Source organism: Dunckerocampus dactyliophorus, chromosome 12, assembly GCF_027744805.1.
Source record: "Dunckerocampus dactyliophorus isolate RoL2022-P2 chromosome 12, RoL_Ddac_1.1, whole genome shotgun sequence".
Lineage (NCBI taxonomy): Eukaryota > Metazoa > Chordata > Actinopteri > Syngnathiformes > Syngnathidae > Dunckerocampus > Dunckerocampus dactyliophorus.
Genome location: NC_072830.1, coordinates 9,985,557 through 10,000,774, shown reverse-complemented (window position 1 = coordinate 10,000,774; position 15,218 = coordinate 9,985,557). Strand labels below are relative to the sequence as shown.

The 15,218-nt window shown below is 41.8% G+C and overlaps 2 protein-coding genes across 3 annotated transcripts; one reads left to right on the top strand and one right to left on the bottom strand.

Moving 5' to 3' along the window:
- Nucleotides 1–3,316: 3,316 nt before the first annotated feature.
- LOC129191711 (F-box only protein 40) lies at nt 3,317–11,761 on the top strand. Of its 2 annotated transcripts, XM_054795310.1 has the most exons (3): nt 3,317–3,471; nt 4,208–5,975; nt 10,105–11,761. In XM_054795310.1, the coding sequence occupies exons 2-3, from the start codon at nt 4,212–4,214 to the stop codon at nt 10,300–10,302; spliced, it is 1,962 nt and encodes a 653-aa protein (XP_054651285.1). In that variant the 5' UTR covers nt 3,317–3,471; nt 4,208–4,211; the 3' UTR covers nt 10,303–11,761. The 2 variants fall into 2 exon arrangements, 1 of the variants encoding a protein (XP_054651285.1); XR_008573256.1 differs by lacking the exons at nt 3,317–3,471; nt 4,208–5,975 and adding an exon at nt 8,148–8,372.
- On the bottom strand, nt 10,466–13,751 carry ttc36 (tetratricopeptide repeat domain 36). The gene is made up of 4 exons (XM_054795309.1): nt 13,622–13,751; nt 12,419–12,670; nt 12,143–12,331; nt 10,466–11,191 (listed from the first exon to the last, which is right to left on the bottom strand). The coding sequence occupies exons 2-4, from the start codon at nt 12,654–12,656 to the stop codon at nt 10,908–10,910; spliced, it is 711 nt and encodes a 236-aa protein (XP_054651284.1). The 5' UTR covers nt 12,657–12,670; nt 13,622–13,751; the 3' UTR covers nt 10,466–10,907.
- Nucleotides 13,752–15,218: the final 1,467 nt, after the last annotated feature.

Below are 15,218 nucleotides of genomic sequence, written 5' to 3'. Positions count from 1 at the left end.
GGTTATGAGTTTACCAAGATGATACAACTGCTTTAAAAGAGAGCTACTTTCGCTGAACAGGCAAGTCCGGCTTTCCACTCAACAGCTTGCTAACCCACTAAACTCGCTTTGCAGAATACTGGCCAAGTATTCAAGGAAGATGCCTGACTTGCCCCATCCTCCCCCACATAATCAACATTTCAATTGAAAATGATATTATTTACAATTCACAGATTAAGTTTGTAATCATTCCTCACCAGCTAGCTAGCAAGCTTGATGCCGTGTGGAACACGGAACCACTTACTGTATCATTATCAGCAGAAAAAAAAAAAACTGATAACAATATGGTCCAATATCTCATTTTTATGGCAATATCAGCCAATAACATTGCCCAACCAATATTATCGGCCATCCCTACTGGTAAACCTCAGACATGTTTTAAATGAAAAGTATAGTATAGTATAGTATAGTATAGTATAGTATAGTATAGTGTAGCATAGTATAGAACAATATAGTATCAAACAGTATAGTATCGTAATGTATTGTATCATATAGTATAGTGTAGTATAGCATAGTATCGTACAGTATAATATAGTACAGTATAGTATTGGACCGTATTGTATAGTATTGTGTCGTACAGTACTATATAGTGTAGTACAGTATAATGTGGTATAGTGTAGTGTAGTATAGTATAGTATAGTATAGTATAGTATAGCATAGCATAGCATAGTATAGAACAGTATAGTATAGTATAGAACAGTATAGTATCGTAATGTATTGTATCATATAGTATAGTGTAGTATAGCATAGTATCGTACAGTATAATATAGTACAGTATAGTATTGGACCATATTGTATCGTATAGTATTGTGTCGTACAGTGCCATATAGTGTAGTACAGTATAGTGTAGTATAGTATATTATTGTATAGCATAGTGGAGTGTAGTATGGTATCATATAGTATGGTATAGTACAGTATAGTCTCATATAATATAGTGTAGTATAATATAGTATCATACAATATAGTACAGTATAATATCATACTATAGTACTATAGTGTCATACAATATAGAATTGTATTGTATAGTGGAGCATAGTATAGTAGCATATACCTGTAGTATAGTGTAGTATTGTATAGTATAGTACAGTACAGTATCATATTGTATAAAGTAGTGTACTATTGTGTTGTATCGTATAGTACTGTATAGTATCATATACTATAGTGTAGCATAGTATTAATATATAGTATAGTGTAGTACAGTACAGTGTAGTATCGTACATTATAATTTTATAGCATAGTATTGTATAGTATAATATAGTATCAGATCATATTGTATAGTACAGTGTAGTATGGTATAGTACAATATAGTATAGTGTACTATTGTACGGTGTAATATAGTATTGTGTGGTATCATACAGTGTAGTATTGTATTGTATCGTACAGTATAGTATAGTGTAGTATAGTATGGTATTGTACAGTATCATATAGTATATTATGTTGTAGTATTATATAGTGTCTTTACTATGCTAGTATAATATAATACAGTATTGTATAGTATTGTATCGTACAGTATAGTATAGTGTAGTATAGTATGGTATTGTACAGTATCATATAGTATATTATGTTATAGTATTATATAGTGTCTTTACTATGCTAGTATAATATAATACAGTATTGTATAGTATTGTATCGTACAGTATAGTATAGTGTAGTATAGTATGGTATTGTACAGTATCATATAGTATATTATGTTATAGTATTATATAATGTCTTTACTATGCTAGTATAATATAATACAGTATTGTATAGTATTGTATCGTACAGTATAGTATAGTGTAGTATAGTATGGTATTGTACAGTATCATATAGTATATTATGTTATAGTATTATATAATGTCTTTACTATGCTAGTATAATATAATACAGTATTGTATAGTATTGTATCGTACAGTATAGTATAGTGTAGTATAGTATGGTATTGTACAGTATCATATAGTATATTATGTGAGAGTATTATATAGTGTCTTTACTATGCTAGTATAATATAATACAGTATTGTATGGTCTAGTATCGTGTAGTATAGTGTAGTAGAGTGTAGTGTAGTGTTGTATAGCAGTAAATGCAGTGCAAGTGAAGACTGAGACATAACAAACACTATGGATTTACTTTGTACAGCAGCAGAAGCAAAAAGAAAAACTGATACCTGTAGGAGAAAATATCAGCATGCATCCCCAAATAGCACGGAACAGTATTTATTTTGACTAGAATAAGTAGAGTAAACAAATAAATACTGCATAGAGCGGTAAGACTTATTTGAATGCACAGCATGTATCCTCCTCACAGCAGCAGAATATTACAACAAATATAATTGAGCAAGATTATTGGGACTTTTTGGAACAATTTCTTTTTATTTCTATTTCTTCTTTTGTTATAGTACTTTATAAGTTTATACATGACTAGATTGGTGAAACGTGTGGAAAATATGAAATATTAAAATAGGATGGCATGTATTATTTCACCATTATCATTTTACTTGAAACCTGTGTTTTCACATGTAATGTTCTAACATGTTATAGTAGTAAGCGTGCATGTTTGCTGCACGCTTACACTCTGAGAATGTCTGGGAGAATACAGGAAAACTAGAAATATGCTAATTACACAGCCTGATTTCCACACTCTCATAAATAAAAGCTTATTTACTAGTCATTACTTCTCAAACAAGGAAAACAAAATCTTGTCATTCTTTCCAGTCAACATAGCCAATATTTGCACAAATGATGTGAGTTTGCAATGCAGAAACAATAATCCACTTTCATCACCGCTCATCACATCTACACAACACAACACAACACAACACAACACGACACTACACGACACGTGTTGTGCAGTTCAGCACCGAAAAACGTCAAACTCGGATTGAGCCAGCAATGCAGCATTGAGATATTGTTCAACAAAACCACAAAACAACAGAAAAAAACGTTGCATTTTTAGTGAAAGAACACTGCCATCTAGTGGAAGAGAGACGTCAACACAATACTCCACGCTTCGGATGCTAATGTTCATTTGTTCAATGTTCAAGACTTTTCATATCACGTATGATATACATATATGATACCACAATATTACATATATAATATATGCATGCCATGTATTATATGATGTATGTGTATATACATTACATACTGTATATGATGTTGTGATATAAGATAAGTCATAAAACGCTCAAGCTGCTTGTAAACATTCCACAGTGACAAGCCTCCAGTAGTTGAAGTGTTTAGTGCTTGGCTTATCACACTCGCGCGCGCGCACACACACACACATTGAGCAGCCAGTGTTGGTGATGATGATGATGGCTGTAACTTGACCTTGCATCCTAAATAGCGGTGGGTGACAATGGTGTCATGTCTATTAATACTTTATCGATATTTATAAGGCGTGCAGACGCGGCGGTGCAGAGGTCAGTCCCACCAGCGCCAAGTCAACAACGAAAGGGTGAGAAATATTTGCTCTTCTTGCTGTCATTGCCGCCTTTGAAACGTCTGAAACGCTTCATTTGCTTGGTTTTATCGCATTTTCTCACTTCACTCTTGATAAAGGAATGCATTTCCCCATTCATGGATCATTTCAAATACTAGTATGAACTAATATGAACATGCACTTGCTGTGTTTATGCCAAATATGTACTCTTAATATTTCTATATAATTGCTTGTAATACAAGATCAAAATCCTTTTGAAACCTAATAATGCTGTCAGAGATTTATCAAACAATATGTTTAATAATATGATTGTACTTCACAGCAGTGTCGTCAAAATCTCAACCAACTGAAATTATTGTTAGAAGTGAACGTAATAGGACGTTACAATTTTGGATGAATTTCATTGGATTGTATTATTAGGTGTAAGAAAGAGGCTAGTGAGTGATACCTCTTAGAAGAAGCGCAAATTGTTGCAATATTTCATCTTTCACATTTAATCATATTTATATTGTCTTTACTGCGGTGCGGATATCCATTTTAATGTGTGACTTTACATAATCACAGGGCCGCACAGTGGCCGAGTGGTTAGCATGTTGGCCACACAGTCAGGAGCTCTGGAAGATCTGTGTTCGAATCTCCGTTGGGCATCTCTGTTTGGAGTTTGCATGTTCTCCCCGTGCATGTGTAAATCTTACGATAAGTGTGACTGCTTGTTTGATCACTAATGTCGTGTTTTCCTGCGAGGATGCAGGAGGATGCCAGCGGTGCGCCATGAGCACTGTGAGCGCTGTTTCAGTGCCCACTGCCAGGTTCCGCCGTGGATCTCCATCGGCTGCTTGGTGGTCAAGTGTCCCAATAACTGCGGCGCCGCTCTCCACGCATGCAAGGAAGAGGAGCACCTCCTTCTGTGTCCCAACGAGACAGTGGCCTGCCTCAACGCCGGCTATGGCTGCCCGCTCGCCATGCCTCGCCACAGGCGGGCCCAGCACTTGGAGGTGTGTCCCGCCAGTGTGGTCAGTTGCTCTCAGGAGTGGAACCGCTGGCCTGTTCCCGACACAGACTCTACCTTCTACAAGAATGTGTCAGATCCCAGCCATCCCCACCTTGATGTTGCTTTGGCTCTGAGGGATCAAGAGCTGCTCTTTGAGTCCATCAAGATGAAGAACATCTTCCCTGAATTTACAGAAGCGAACGCCGACAACTTAGATGTTGGTGTCTTTGGGGATGAGGGTGAGTCTTCCCGTTCTTTAGTCTCTGGTGGTCCACAAAATGTTTGCGCATTGATGCGAGAAGAGGAAGTGGAGGACAGAGAGAGCGATGCCTTGACCAAAAGCAAGGAAGTGGATGGCCTGGAGAACTACATGTCCTGGGAGAGGATCTTCAAGAAGGAAATGAACGGGTGCGACCAGACCACCAAAAATGTCAGAAGGGATGAAAGAGAGAAGAGAGAAAGTTCTGCTTCTTCCAGTATGACCGGGGAAACAGGCCTGGCGCCGTGGCAGGATGGGGTCCTGGACCGGTTGGGCAAGGAGGCCAACATGGCGGAGTATAACATGTATTTGGTGCACAACGGCGCCATGCTCATCAACTTTGGCCAACTTGCTGCCTGCACCCCGAGGGAAAAGGATTTCGTCTACGGCAACCTAGAACCCATTGAGGTCAAGACCATCCGCTCCTTCAACGTTCCCACCAGCTATCGAGCCAAGCGCTGCCACCTGAAGGACCCCAGTCGCAAGGCCCAGATCTCCCACCAATGTGTTGACACGGCAGATTTGGGTCTCTCCCTTGAAGACCTCCCAAAGAGCGACGAGGTCAGGTCTACGCTGCTGTGCTGCCTGGAGAAAGAACTCAAAGGCCATTTGATCTCAGAGAGCACCAGCACAGACGCCCTGTACGTTGACATCGGGACGCAAACGTATAACTTCAGTTCGGCACCTTTCCAAGCCGAGGCCTCGCTTGCAGATGTTATCGCGGGAAAACCTCGCTGTCTGTACGTCCGGACAGAAACAGAATCTGTCACCAGGAGACACAACAAGACCAGCTCAGCCTTCAGCTACAAGTGCGGCCTCTTCTTCCGCCGGGATGAATACCGATCTCACTTCAGGAATGTGCACTCTGACATCCAGGCCGGTCTGGACGGCTGGCTACAGCAACGGTGCCCGCTGGCATACCTTGGCTGCACTTTTGCCCAGAACAGACTTCAACCCGCCGGTCAACAAGCGGAGGTCAAATATCACCACGGTGTCAACAAGGTGGTCATCCGGCCAGATGTCCCCTCAGGACTGCTTGAAGCTGTCAAAACCTCTCGCCACCCTGACCCCCTCAGCTGCCTGCCCCTGGAGATCTTGCAACACGTTGCCAGATACCTCGACACTTTCACTCTGTCGCAGCTGTCACAGGTTTCACGTCTCATGAGGGAGGTGTGCGCCACCTTGTTGCAGGCCCGAGGGATGGTTTCCCTCAAGTGGGAGAAGAAGACGTATTCCCATGGGGGCAGCTCCTGGAAGAGTCGGAAGAAAGCAAGTATCTGTTTGACTTTTCAGCATCACACGCCACATTTCCCTGGCAGTGTTTAAAAGCTCCCGTATTATTTAAAAGTGCATTTTTTAATAAGGTTCAGTAATATGTGCGCATGAGGGCCCAGTGGTTAGCATGTCACAGTCAGGAGATCTGGAAGATCTGGGTGTGAATCTCCGTTGGACATCTCTGTGTGGAGCTTGCATGTTCTCCCCGTGCGTGGGTTTTGTCCGGGTTCCCCGGCTTCCAAAAAACATGCATGTTAGGTTAACTGGCGACTCTAAAGTGTCCATAGGTATGAACGTGAGTGTGAATGCTTGTTTGTCTATATGTGCCCTGTCGTTGGCTGGAGACCAGTTCTTTCGCCCAAAGTCAGCTGGGATAGGCTCCAGCGTACCTCTGTGACCCTAGCGAGAACAAGCAGCATAGAAAATGAATGAATGAAACGTGATAAAATCCATCATCTCGCTTACTTGTCTACTTTGGAGAGAAGAGGCACTCAAGTAGTGTATTTTTATGACATCATTAAAAAAAAAATCCTCCTTTATACCACCTTTGACACACCCCTAGCCAGATGAGCCCACCTGTTGTATACGTCCACCACTTTGTAAAACAGCAGGCTTCTCTACTTGTCTTGAAATGCAGCATGGAGCTCTGCCAGCTACCCGTCAGTCAGCTAGACGTGGGAGTTGGAAGTTTTTCTTCAGCGGGATATGCTAACCTAGAGTTGCTAACGTTTGTCCTCCTGTCCCTCTCCTTCATGTTACTACGTTGTTTGTGACATATGGCATCTATTACGGTACTGTATAGTTCGTGTATACGTCTAAAGTACACAATAGCGCTTCTTGAAGACACACAATGCTCATTAGCTTTACAGCTACACACACACACACACACACAGAGTAGGGCTCACTAAAAGCACTTTTAAGCAGTCTCCATTCCAGCATCAAGGCTAACACGCTTGCAGTGCACTTATTTCAGATAGCTGAAAAGTACATATTCATAATAATATGAATTTTAAGTGTCATTGACAAACTCCATGGACTTTTTAATTAAATTGGAGCCGCTCTTACAGCGCAAAGCAGCATCATGCATATTTTTATGAGCGCGTGAGGAGCCCTCTGTGGAATGTTAGTGTGAGATGTTCGCTGTCATCGGGAAATGTCAGCAATGATACAAGATGGCAGCTGCTGCTTTGCAAACAATACAGAGTGTGTTGGAAACAAGTCAGCTTGCTATTGTCGATGTTAGGACACAATGTTTGACATGTGTGAGGTCAACCGCAGCAAGGTCACCTACACCGCAGATGTAAAAGTATTGGGACAGCCGCAACTTCCGGAGGAGATTCCGCTCCTCTGGGAAAACTTATGGGAAGAGTTTATGAACGTGAGACAGGCTGTGCTTTACACTCCAGCAATCACTAAATCTACACATTACACTCCGGGACCACAGGGACGCCCGGCGGTCTGAGCCGTGCTTACAGTGCCGACTCAGCTGCTGGAGATTCCCTAAATCCTGGCTGGAGTTTAAAGAATGTTACCTGCATTGCCAGCTCCATCCATCCCCTTGCTGTAGCGCCATCTAAAGGGCTACATAAACATTGTTTCAGAAATAAATCCTACAGAACCTTCCCGGTCCAGGGATCATCATACATATTTAAACTGGGGCTGTCACTTGATTACCAATTTTAATCAAATTAATGAATCATGATCGTTCATCATTTGCAACTATGTGGGAAATAAGCCCATTTTTACTGTATTTTATGACTAAAAAGATCAGTGAGAGGACAGCATTACAAATACATTTGTGTGTCTTAACAGCTCCAGATGAACTGAAAATTGAACTTAACCTGTCTGAAAATGTGTTTGCCCTTCACTAGTCTCTGCAACAGTAACATTTGATACACCTTGTTGTTATATGAAGGGTTGCGTTCAAAGACGCCACGTACTTGAAGTTGAATTCACATGTGTTGAGTGTAGATGTATTTTCTGGGATTTCCGAGCATACTTAAATGCATCAAGCTCGTACTTTTAGAGTTTCGTTAGTGAGTGATAAGAATATCCACTTTATATAGACCGTACGTACGTGCATATAAAGACGTTATGGTGGTTTTAGGAGCGTACCTGAATGCATCTCACGGTCGTATCGCGACAAGGAGGAAGTGTTGTCCCGAGGAGGACTAGAGAAGTGTTTGGGAGTCGGAGATAGGGATGTAATGGTATGAACATTTCATATCTGTCACGGAACGTCAGGCACGAGTAGAAGCTGTCGAATGCTTGACCCCCAATATGCAGAGAAAGCCACGGAGTGCAAAAAGTAAGGGTACTTTAATTATATAAACAGGAGAAACAAAAGGCGACAGAGGAAAGGCTCTGTGACAAAAGGTGCAAGTGGTCCAGGTAAGTAAATAGTTTAAGTTACAGCACTGACTTGGAGACGAGAAGCATGGATAACAAAGACAATAATAATGAACCACATTCGACCACGCTGGCCTTTTATCCGCCACAAATGTTAATTGGCCACAGGTGCGCGGCCACCAGGCGAGAAGCGGCTGCCTCTTCCTCCCCGGAGAAGGCACAGCCCGCCAAAATAAGAGCGCAGGACAGGGGACGCTCGCTCCTCTCCTGCAGAACGTCACAATATCACGATTGAAGCAAAATGATCAGGTTGATGATTATCACGGTATTGTTGAATGTGCTCTTTAAAAGTACTGATAAACAGTGTTCTCTCGCTCCATCGCCGTTTAACATTTGGCGGACTTGCTGTTTTTTACGGAATTTTTTTTTTTTTAAGCGTATGAAGGCTGTTCCAGGCCGAGCCTGGCCCTTTAAGAAGAATTGCATTGTGGGAAGTTGAGTGTTGTAGTTCTGTGCTTTAGCAAGAGGTGTTGTCTCGCTATTCTCTCTCTTCTGTCTGCACCACCCATTGTTTTCTGCATCCTGATTGGCTGTAGACTACTGTCAATCAATCTCCTTCATGGTCATCTCCTGTTGCGGTCATGGCTACCAAACTAGCTAACCGTGTGACCTGCTTGCTAACCGCCAATACTGTAAACGACAGAAGAAACAGAAGAAGCTAACCGTGTGAGAAAAATACGATGACAGGAGAAAAAAAATTAAAAACTCAAACTAAATTTGAACTTTCAGAGTGTTTAAACAAGAAAGAAATGTGAGAAAATGTTAATGGCTTTCTGATAAAAGTGTATGACGTGTATGCTGAGGGCTTTACAGCCGTAAAACATATACAATCATTGCGAAATGTGAGGCTTTCCTTCAAATTGTGCCGGAAAAGATTCGGAGCTTTGGTGCTTCAGTGAAAAGTAACATTAGTGATGTCTGGTGGAAGAGTGAAGTCAAAGCAGCCTATGTCACAAAATGGAGTGAGACACAGGTTGCCGTTACAAACAAACTCGCCAGTGTTCTCATTACAAGCTAACGTTGTTCAATAGCTTGGTGGCTGTTATATACACAAGTTAGCGGTTAAAATAACCAGTCTAGGCAATGACAGCCACCAATCCGTTTCGAGCTGTCAATACGCGCTGTGACGTATGACGCTTCCGCAGTGTGGAAGTCTGACACAAGCTTCAAGGCTTCAGGTTCATTTTACCATCTTTTATGTCAGAGTTGGTTCCCTGAGAGAGCGAGAGCCACACAACGTAAGTAACGGCTGCTTGTCGAGTGTCACTGGTCGGTGAGTTTATCTCAGTGTGAGTTATCAAGCACGGTTAACCATCATTTTAATTTGAACTGTCTGGAGAACTCGTTACATCCCTAGTTGGAGATCCATATATGGTGCTGGAATTGCACTGCGGGGGTCCAGGTCAGAATAAAGTTCTAAAAGCGCTGCAGACGCTGTGTGGCGGTGTGGGGACGCCATTGTGGCTCCGTCTGTCGTCATCACAGAGGAGTGGCTTGACATGATGCGCATGCATTAAAGACGCTAACAGCCCAAACGGTGAAATGTTTTCACCTTTTAAACCCTGCAGCCCCCAGCATGTAGCGTGTGTGTTGCTTGATGGCCTAAAAGCCCACCCCCCCCAGCTGGTAGCAGCTGAGTGTTTGCTCCCAACTGAAGATGATAAATTGTAGTCGGTTGCAGACATGAAATAAGACGCGTGCTTGTGCTGTGCAGGTTTGGGAGTTCAGCTCGCTCTTTTCCCCCGTGAAGCGGTGGAGCTTCCGTGACACGCCCTCCATGGCGGAGCACCTCCACACGTGCTGCTTCTACCAACGGGAGACACGCACCCAGCCCGTGGCTTTAAGAGGCCTGCCAGAGGTCAGCAGAGAGGATCAAAGATCATTTTCACTCTGGAACTCATGCTCCCTGTAGGGAAATGCACCGTATTATTATTATTATCATCATTATCATCATTGCTATTATTATTATGTTACTTTCAATTTACAGCTTTTGGTTATTATATACTATTTTCATTATAATATCATCTATAAACTGAGTGGTATCTAATATTTTGTCCTCTAAAGTAACCAAATATTCAATAAATATAAATAAAACATACATTGAATAAATATAAAATTAAATAAAAACTTTATGATGAGATGCTGTTATGCACAATTGTCAATTACAACCACAATAGTAATCATATTGGTAAATGATGAATATGAGGATGATTATCTTTGTGTTGTTCCTACAGTCTGGACACATAATATACATAAATTCTAAAAAATAAAATATTTGACTTAATTAATTAAATAAAAAATGATGAATGAAGTATTTATTCAAGTAATAATAAAATGATGATAATTCAAATGAATACATGTAATTAAAATAAGATGTGCATCTCTCAGGTTGCCTGACACTGCCACCTGCTGGTAAAACGTTAAATTGCCCGAACATACTGAGTGAAGATGGCCATGATAGTTTTTATGATGACATTGTACTTGTAAATAAAATGTTAGTTTATTGATGGGATGAGGTCACAGGTCATCTGCAGCGCGTGTTGCAGACGCCTGAGGGTTGCGCAGCTTGTCGATGACCTCGGACAGCATCTTGTTGCAAAGCGCCGCGTAAGGATTCAACATCACCGCCTGCTGCCGGGCAAACTCGCTCCCCAGGGCCGCCGCCTTCTGGAAGTCCGCCCGGGCCTCGTCATCCTGCCGCGCCAGCCTGCGCAGGAGGCCTCGCTGCACCAGCGCCTGGCAGGCCGTCCGTCCTCGGCCCCCGCTCAGGGAGATGGCGCTGTCCAGGTCCTCCAGCGCTCCTGAGAGCAGAGGAGAAGAACTTTCACACTTCAGCCATTCTTTGTCACTAATTCCATATTCCACTGCGTGTGTTTGGGAGCAGCAGCAACTACGCAACACATTTCCACACACTACCATCCCCAACCACATCCAGCAGGTGGCACCACACCTCTAATAATATCAATAAAATGCGATAAATATTAATAATCACACGTGCATTGAAGAAAGGAACGTATTGAAAGGCATAAACTCACTGATTTAAAAAAAAATATAAATATAATTGTAATAATAATTAAAAAAAATATGAATATGAAATTCACTGCAATTATTTCATTTAGAAATACAGACAAAACTATCAGTCACTAGCAGTAAGGAGACGTCATGATTTAAAGCCTACTTCTTTATTATCTGACAGAAAAAACCTTTAAAGTCAATTTTAAATTCATTAATTTTCCTTACAGTGTAACCGTAATAATAATATATTCGGTGACATTAAACTGTAAATATATATTTTAGTTTATAATTTTATCATAATTTTTCTTCACTGACTGGCCAAGATGTGATTAAAATTAGTAAACTATTTTGTGTGATAATATACAGTATAATATAATCTATAATATAATATAATCTATAATTATATAGTATAATATACAGTAATATACAGTATAATAATAATGTTCTATTTATTCATATTTTTATATATATATTTGAATATTATCATTGTATTTTTCTGTATTGGCTGGACGTTACCAACCAGATGATAATAATGTCATCATTGATGGTTAAAAACGTCCTGTACATAAATGAGTGTCTTTTACTGTACGTGTTTTAAGATTCGCTAATAAAAATGGTTTGCTGGAAGATCTAGCATCGTTTATGTTTCTATTCTTTGGTCCTTCGGCGGTGTGGTTCGTGTTATGATGTCAGCACCCACAGAAGTGAGCCACAATGGACGTTAGGCGTGTTGGTACCTGCCGTGTTGCCCTGCAGTCGTAGCACCTGTGCCCGGTTGTTGTAGGCAGACGCTCGCTGAGGAAGGACCCGAATGGCTCGGCAGAACATCCGAAGAGCCTCCTGCAAGTCCCCGGTCTCGGCCGCCAAGACGCCGCGTTCCTCCAAGTCCTTTACTTGCCTCAGAGAGTCGGCGTCAAAGGAACTGTCTGTACGGAACCAGAAAGGTCACCCACAAGTCTTGCTGGAATTCAAACGCCATCACCTCCTGTGCTGGCCAGTGATACGAAGCTCACCGTCATCCCTCAAGTCCTGCTCCTGGTTCAGGCCGGGGACATCTCCAAAGGGGGTGGTGGGGCTGAAGATGGCCTGCAGGACCGCTCTGTCGTGTGCTGACGCCATCGCGAAGGAAGCAAAGGACATAAAGAAGCAACAGTAGCTCACAGCAGGGTGGAGTGATGGGCCGCTCGGCCAAAACAAGCACACAGCCAATGGGGTGAGGGGGCGGCTGTGGGGGTGGACTTTGCGCAACATCTGTGTGTGCTTAACTGGAAGCATACACACACACACACACACACACACACACACACACACACACACACACACACACACACACAACGGGGCTGTACAAAATTCTGAATTGAATTGACAAAGAGCTCTGAATTCCGATTCAATTCTTCAATTTGAACTTGAATTGCGGTTGCAAACAGGAAGCAGAATTACAATTCAAATTTGAATTGCAGGAAGTAGATGTGAAATTCAAAGAAATTCCTGATGCATAATTAAGGTGTGTGTAACGATGAAGCTGCTACATATGGGGGAGAATCCCCTTTATTGTGTTCGGCGCTCATCAAGTCAGGATGTGTGGCAGATGTCTTCAAATGTCCACCACGTCACCAAACCAAACACAGTGTGGGGGGGTTACTCAGGTTACTTTTACGGTTAAAAAAAACAATAACTGCTCAAATATTATAATATTATATTATATTCATGATATCACAGAAGAGTCTCTAACATGTTATTTCACTACTAAAATGTGAAATAAAGAGAATTGTGAGTCAATGTGAGTTGGTTTAGCCTTGACTGCTAGTTGAGTGACGGTGGGAGATGACAATTAAGAGCTGTTTTTTTGTCAACAAAACATGGAAAAGAGAAAGTCAAAGCCATCAGGTGCACAATTTAGAAAGAAAGGAAAGAAGAAGAGGAGAAACGGGGGCCACAGATAAGTTAATATACCGTATTTTCGCGACAATAAGGCGCAGTCTCAGTTATGGGTGCTATTTCTATATTTCACACATACATAAAGCGTGCCGTATTACTGGGCGCAGGCAAGGTAAAACATACGCTAGCTTAAAACATACGCTAGCATGCATACTAGCATATGTTTTTAAAAAGGCAGCGGGAGCAAAACTGAGTTCGGCTGTACTTTATTGAAGTATTTAACACAGTAAACAGTGTGTTCGGTTGTACTTTATTAAAGTATTTAAGAATGTACTCACGTTATTTTTTGATCAATCCTCATCCACAAATCCATCAAAGTCCTCATCTTGTCATCATTGTCACAGTCAGTCTCGTTGCCCTGCGGCTCCTCAGAAATGATGCCGGCTTTTGTGAAAGCCGGGGGCGTGCCTTTAGTGTCCTCTTTCACGCGCACCCTTCCACCTTTAACGTCCGCATGCTGTCCTCAGTCACGTCCGCCTTCCGTCTATATAAGCAGCGTGTCGGCAGGAAATGCTCCCTGTTCAGTAAAGCGGAGTGCTTGTTAATGAGGACAAGCGGCATAGAAAATGGATGGATGGATGGATGGATGGATGGATGGATGAATGCACAGGAGGATAGACCAGAACTTCATCTCCCAGAATACCTTGCTTCAACCAGGTCTGACTGGCAGCCAAGAATGTCTCTTCTCTTTTCCAATGTCATTCATTTGCATGCTATGGAGTATAAAGACTTGTAGGCAGGAGGCCACTCTGGGCCGGACATGTCTGACCTCTTTGCAAAAGAAATGAACTGCGCAAAGTCCCTGTCTTTATTTCAGGCGTTCTCTTTTCCTAAGAAATACTTTTCCAAGACAACAGGTAAAAGGACATCTTGGTGAACCAATTCCCACAATAAAATGGAATACAATGACTGCAGTGCTCCAGTCTGCGGTTCCATAAAGGCCACCTCAAATTTCAAACAGCACCTCCAGGTAGATTTATGGATTTCTAATCTGCAATGTAATCTGATCTTTTATTGTGATGGCCATGGAATGTATTTGCATTTGGACCTGTGAACCAATCAGTAATACGTCACACTTTACTCACCACTTGAAACATGTAATCATGTCATTTCTTTGAAATATAATGTCTATCAAATCACACCAGTTCTCATTTGCTTGTGCAAGTCCAAATCATGAACCTTGGCACATCATTTGAAAGCTAAGTAGCCTTGGAGGCAGGGGTCTGGGCACAGCATCATAGAGAGCCAGAAAATCCAATCACCTTTGCAGTACAAGCCATCCATCCATCCATCTTCTATGCAGCTTATCCTCATTAGGGTCGTGGGGGTATGCTTGAGCCTATCCCAGCAGACTTCGGGCGGCACGCGGGGTACACCCTGGACTGCATCGCAGGGCACATATAGACAAACAACCATTCACAACATAAAAACTTACTGCCACTTTTATCCAAAGCATGAAGTGTCCTCAGACTAGCAGAATATTGATTGGCTTTTCTGCTTCCAGAAGAAACACCTTGAAAGGTTGATGGAGTCTGCCTCCGATCGACATGACTCAACTTCAACGTCAACCAAGACACATCAAGTGGCTCTCACAGATGGTATGGTTACGTTCATTCCAGATGCTCTCCTTCCTCCCTTTATTGTCCAAAGTAAGAATTTCATTCATATCTTGGAACTCGTTCACAACGCCCACGTGAAGAGCTCTCAGAGAGAGAGAGTCTGAGAATACACGACTACGGTTGTTTTGGCAACGTGGTTTGTTTCATAAAGTCATTCTTGATCGACCACCTCTTCGTCATTCTCTCGATGTCCAACCAAAAGTTACAGTATTTTATATCAACACAAAAACATCACAAGCCGTGAGATGTGTAACCT